Source organism: Amblyomma mixtum, chromosome 5 (genome assembly GCF_055824585.1).
Source record: "Amblyomma mixtum isolate Tamu chromosome 5, ASM5582458v1, whole genome shotgun sequence".
In the NCBI taxonomy this organism is placed as follows: Eukaryota; Metazoa; Arthropoda; class Arachnida; order Ixodida; family Ixodidae; genus Amblyomma; species Amblyomma mixtum.
This window is the reverse complement of record NC_143016.1, coordinates 160,792,772-160,798,848: the sequence shown is the minus strand read 5'-3', so window position 1 is coordinate 160,798,848 and position 6,077 is coordinate 160,792,772. Positions and strand designations below refer to the sequence as shown.

Below are 6,077 nucleotides of genomic sequence, written 5' to 3'. Positions count from 1 at the left end.
CGCACGCTAAAGATCTCCAGGTGGTCGAAATTATGAATGCGAAAGCATTACTAGACTATGACGGCGGGTTTGTGCCCGCAAATAACGTGCTACAAAAGTGCCCGGAAATAACTACAAAGAAATATCGTGTGAAAGTGGTTATAATGGAATGTTGGTGACGTGAGGATGCCGGGAGAAAAATTTGGTGCCAATCGGTTCATTAGTTCGAGCCAAAAATTACGAGGAACTTTAGCGGCTAAAGTGGTGAAAGGCGAAAGCCTGAGAGCTGTATTCTGCTACGCGATTGCTCACTGCACATTTTGTTGGTGCATTAATGAACTGCCAATTAATGAAGCTTAAGCTTCGCCTTTAGGAGTGGAGCGCGACAGCGTGTTGTAGCGCTGCCACGGAGTCCAAGGAACGCCACCACCCGTTAGGCGCGATGCGTTGCCCTTTGAACGCAACGCTTTTTGAGGAAAGGAAATGGGGCTATAATTCTCTGTCATCTCGGTGGATACCTGAGCCGCACCGTACAGGAAGGCAGGAAGTGTGCGGGAACGAAGAAAGAGGGGCCGTAATGAACAAAATGAAAATTGTATCTGAGGAAAGGAAATTACGCATTAACAGTCTCACATATCTCAGTAGACACTAGTCGAAAATTGTATTTGAGGAAAGGAAGTTGCGCAGTAACTGTCTCACATATTTCTGTGGACACCCGTCAAAATTCGCGCCCAGTGACGTCACGTCAATTTCGACCAATCTGTACGCGGACAAATACGCCTTGCTCGTTGGTGAATTGGTTTTTGAGGAAAGGAAATGGATCTGTCTCTCATATCTCGGTGGACACCTAAACCTCGCTGTAACGGGAAGGGAGGAAGATGGGAGTGAACGAAGACACCGCATTCACTAGACGCACGTTTCTTCATTGCAAACCATCGAGAGAGAGAGAGAGAGAGAAAACTTTATTTACAGAGGAATTCGGGGCACGCCCCAGGGTCCCCGCACGACCGCACTGCACTCAAGTGTTTATGTTCCGAAGGTCCATAACACTGGCAGCACGGCCGGTGGCGATCGAGAGGATCCGTCGGGTTTTTGCTGTATTTATTTGGGCGTCGACATGGGAAAGAACTAGTCGAACAAACTTATTCTTGCCCGTGAAGGGAGGAGGTCTCGGTCTTGTTCATTTATTTGTACGACAAATCGTGTCCCGCTTTATGTTTCTTCGCGACCAGGACGATAATTTTCTTCGCACAGTTATGCAAGTTCGTTTATGTCGATTGCAACCAGGAGTTGTAGTATGCTCTGTTGAAAACATGCGTGGTACCGTGAGAGGTTATCTGCGTGAAGTTGTGCTTGCGTACAGAATGCTACAAGTGCGATTTTCAATTCAGTACCTCTCCAATGTCACTAGAAAAAATCTGTATAAAGATTTAATTGAATCAATGCTTCCTGTACCCATTTACCGATTGTCAAACTGCGGAGGCCCAGGAGCAGATGTGCTCAAAAGGGTTAAAAGAATGCCAGTTTACCCATCTTTGAAAACTTTCTTCTTCAAACTTCACACCGGAACACTGTCGGTCAAAACATGGATGCAGGATAAAGAACTCTTTGTCCCTTGGTCAACAGATTGTTTTCTATGTAAAAAACCTGAAAGAATAGATCACATGTTTTTAGATTGTTGGGATGCGTTTTTCTTCTGGGATGTGCTTCAAAGAACCTTAAAGAAAGATTTACCGCTACACTCGCATGGCATCAGGTACTTACCGGTAATAAAACAGTGCAGCCCTTATGATACTATTATGCTCCTTGGGCTCCGTAGTTTATGGAAAATAAGGACACAATTCAACAATGCAGAAGTAGTTGTGAGATCTCCACGCGAGCATTTCATTGAAGGTGTCATACGTCTGGGGGAAGTGTATCAGGCACTGCCTGATCAGCCAACTTTGTTAAATGTGTTGGATGACTTGGTTGAACTGAAAACATTTTAACCTGCCGTGTCAGTGCAAGTGTTGCCGACATGTTTTACTTATTTGTACGTGTTGTGAAAATGCAATAAAGAAAAAAAGAAATCTGGCATGGCGGTAAGATACCCCCCCATTCTATTTTATCGAGGTGATTTCTTTCAGCGCGCGCTTTTTCTAGACCGAGAGCACGTTTCGATGGCGCTTCGCCAGTAGCTGTGTCTTCCGCCCTTGCCCTCACTAGTGCTCCGCGATAACGCCGTTCTTGCATAAGCTCTATCTTTTGTTTTGTTTTCCTGACATCTTCTATCCATTTCCCAGGCTCTTTGCATTCCTGCTTCATCAGCGTTTGAAGCAGTGCCTTTAGCTCAGCTTCGTCTTTTTTTTCCTTATAACGGATACATGTCGCCCTTTCTATTGCTTTGATTTTTAAAGATTCTTTACTTAGCTCCCACTGTTGCCAAATCTTCAGGTTCTTGCGCGGGTTTATTTTCCCTATTTCATCCTTTACTGCTCTGCAGTAGATTTCGTCTTGAAGAAGCGTGTTGTTTAGCTTCCACATTTCCCACGAAAATGCCTTGCTTCGGTTCACACTTCCCAGGCAGCACTCAACTAAACAGTGGTCTGAGAAGGAGAGTCCCACAACTTCATAATGGTTGCAAACAGGGGCAAGGTCGACTGATGCGTAAATGCGGTCCAGCCGTGCATGGCTCGAGCCCTGGAAATGAGTGAACTGCACTGTCCGCGCACCCTCAATAAGTTCAGCCACATCCTCAAGGTTTCCGTTCTCGATCATTCGCATCAACACTTCAGTGCTCCTGTCTCGAAACCCCCGGGTGCTTGACCTATCGCGCGCATTAAGAAAACAATTGAAGTCGCCTAATACAATGAGCCGCCTCTCCGTACAAAGGCGCTCTTGGAGGCTTTGGAAAAAGGCAACCCTTTCCTCAACCACATTCGGCGCGTACACAGTAACAATGCGCCACTCATTGCCGTTCAGACAAAAATCAAGCACAATACACCGGCCATACACACACGAAAAATAAGCCTGCACCTCTAGCCCCGGCATCTTCTTTACAAAAAGCACGCAGCCAGCCGATGTTCCCACTGCTTGACTGACGACAGCATAAAATCTAGTCGTGAAACGTCGCACCATGCTGTCGGTTTCTTCGTTGCCGTCCACTTTCGTCTCCTGCACGGCCAATACATCTTTCTTGCGCTCTGTAATAAGTCGGTACACCTGTCCTTGTTTTTTCCTTGCCGCCAGGCCCCTCACATTCAATGTAGCGACTCTAAAGGCGGAGGCGGGAGCCATTTTTACGCAAGAGGAAGGAACCAACAGCATGGTGCTTACCTTCCACGTCTAGCGCGCAGCTAGACGCCACTGTTTCCGCCGGTATCATCCGGCGCAAGAACATCAGTCTTCTCGAGTAGTACCTTGCCTGCGGAGGAGTACCGTTTGTCAGCCGCATGGTTTGGGCGTGGCCGTAACGACGAACGCCGGGCTTGAGTCGTCTTTGCAGGGGTCTCCTCGACGCCGGGTGCTACCACTTTGTCCCCTTCAGGGCTGGCCTGGTCATGGGAACGTTTCGCCGGGGTGTTAAGGGGGGGCGTGACGCTTGTTGTGCGGGCGCCGGTATTCTCGTGGTGGTCCTCGTTCAGGTCCTTTCCCTCGACGACTACGGGCTCTGATGGGCACGCCCCGTTCTCCGACGTCTCGTTAGAGACGCCGAGGGAGCCTCCCGTCGGCTGTTGGCTCTCTGGTTCGTCGGCCGCTTTGGTGTCGTCACTGGGAGTCCCAGACGTCGCAAGTGTGGAAGCCGACTTGCCCGCCTCGTCCGTACCAGTTTCTGCTTCCTCCGCCTCGGCGATGTCCATGAGTTCCGCAGTGGCGTTCGCCTTTCCGAGCCCGGTAGCTGATGCGTAGGTACGGACGCAGTCCGCGTCCACGTGTCCGTAGCGCCTGCACAGGGAACACCTGGGCACCTTGCATTCGCGGCGAACGTGACCCGTGCCGTGGCAACGCAGGCACTGCATCGGTCGCCCAGGGACAACAACGAGGGCCAGCTCACCGGCTACTCGGACCTGGTGTGGCAAATCATCCACCTTAATTCCCGGCTTCAACTTTAGTAGCACGGTCCTGGTGGTCGAGCCTTTCTCCTTCAAGCCTTGGACACGCCAACGCCCCCGCGTCACCTCCTTCACTTTGCCGAACGCCGCGAAAGCAGTCCGGATGTCGTCGTCCGCCACACCGTGCAGCATCCAATGCAGGCGCAGCTTTATCTGCTGATCTTCAGGGTCAAAAATAATGCACCGGCGCCATTTCACTTGTAGCTCTTTGCAGGCAGCAAGTTTCTTCGCAGCTTCTGCGGTGCTCATCGTCACCGCCCACACGTGGTTAATCTGATACGCCCCCAACGCCACGACGTCGGGGAGCGCACCAGCGTTGGCCAGGGCATCCCGAAAATCTTCCACCCTGTAGGGCCTCGCTCTCACGTCTCCGTGAAGAAACACCGTGTTAAGAACAACACGTCCTGTAGGCAAGGTAGGCAAAACGATTTCGTATTCCTGATCTGCGTTGGCAGCTAACCTGTTTCCGCGGCCAGCAAGTGCCGCTATCGCCGCTCCGCCGGAGCTCATGATCCTGCGTCCGTCACGCTCGGTGGCCGGAAGCTATCTTATCGGCAGACACTGACCACATCAAAGAAGCCTTTAATGAATACTACCAGAGGCTTTTTTCATCGACTCCTGTAGACGCAGTAGCCTTTACGCATCAGTTTCTTGGTGCAATGCCACGGCTTGACGAAGAAAGCAAAAAGAAACTGGAACTAGCAATAACTCACAGCGAGGTAGAGCACGCGATATATCAGTTAAACCTAGGAAAATCACCAGGACCAGATGGATTCAGTGCGGCATTTTATAAAAAATTTAAGCACGAAATTGCCCCAGTGCTGTGTACAATCTTCAATGAAGCCTATGAAATAAACGTATTGCCTCCGTCTTTTGGGATCTCCCATACAGTGCTCATACCTAAAACGGATGATATAGAGAAATTACAATTGGTTACAGCGTATCGACCCATAGCACTCACTAATGTGGACTACAAAAATTTTATGAAGGTATTGGCGCGTAGACTGCAGACAGTGATATCGGATAATGTTGGACCCCACCAGACATGTGGAATCAAACGGCGCTCAATTTTTTCCAACATTCACAAAGCGCGCAGTCTGCTTGAAAGCTGTGACGACATCAATGGGCGAGTAGCGATGCTTCAGACTGATCTCGAAAAGGCATTTGATTGTGTTTCCCATGAAATTTTGTTCACCGTTTTAGGCCATGTGAACGTCGGTTCAGTTATCCGTAAGGGTGTAGCCCTGGCGTATCGAAACTGCACGACGAGACTGATTGTTAACAAAAGTCTGGGGGCCCCCATTAGCGTGCAGCGTTCGGTGCGTCAGGGCTTCCCCCTCAGCCCTCTCTTGTTTTGTATTTACATCGAACCACTGTGCATGAAAATCATAGAAAACAATAGTATTAATGGCTTTAGGTTACAAGCAGCTGAAGTTAAGCTGCTGGCCTATGCAGATGACGTTGCAGTATTTACGGTTGATCAGGGGAGCATAAGTGAAGCTGTCGGTTGTGTACGCGCGTTCAGCGAAGTCACAGGTAGCGGGTTTAACTGGTCCAAGTGCTTGGGCTCTGGCATGGATGGTGGCCATCCCACCCGGACCATTTCGCCAACGTACCGTGGGCGACGACCCCGGGCAAGTATTTGGGCGTTCCGCTCGATGCTTATCGCGAGAGCGATGAGTATTGGAAAGAGCAAACTGAAGACGCACGTGACCGAGCTGGGAAATGGAAAGGCACCAGCCTTTCAATTTTCGCCAGAGCTACAGTCTGCAATTTTTTTTTTGATTAGCAAACTCTGGTATGTGATGCAGGTTTTGCATTGCTCGCGTGTGAACGTTCAGAAGCTACACAGGATTTTTGCAGTTTTAAAATGGGCGTCCGAATGGGAACGTTGTAGCAGAACGAACCTGTTCCGGCGGGTAAAAGACGGGGGTCTAGGGCTAGGGCACCTCTTTTTAAGGCAGCTGGTGAAGCGTTTTTTGTTTTTTCGCGACGTCACAGACCCGT

General features: G+C 49.7%; 1 protein-coding gene across 1 annotated transcript; it reads right to left on the bottom strand.

The window, feature by feature from the left end:
• Positions 1-3,210: 3,210 nt before the first annotated feature.
• LOC149344313 (uncharacterized) lies at positions 3,211-4,666 on the bottom strand. The gene has a single exon (XM_089546242.1). It carries the CDS (start codon positions 4,578-4,580, stop codon positions 3,315-3,317), a length of 1,266 nt encoding a protein of 421 aa, XP_089402368.1. The 5' UTR covers positions 4,581-4,666; the 3' UTR covers positions 3,211-3,314.
• Between the last annotated feature and the right edge of the window lie 1,411 nt (positions 4,667-6,077).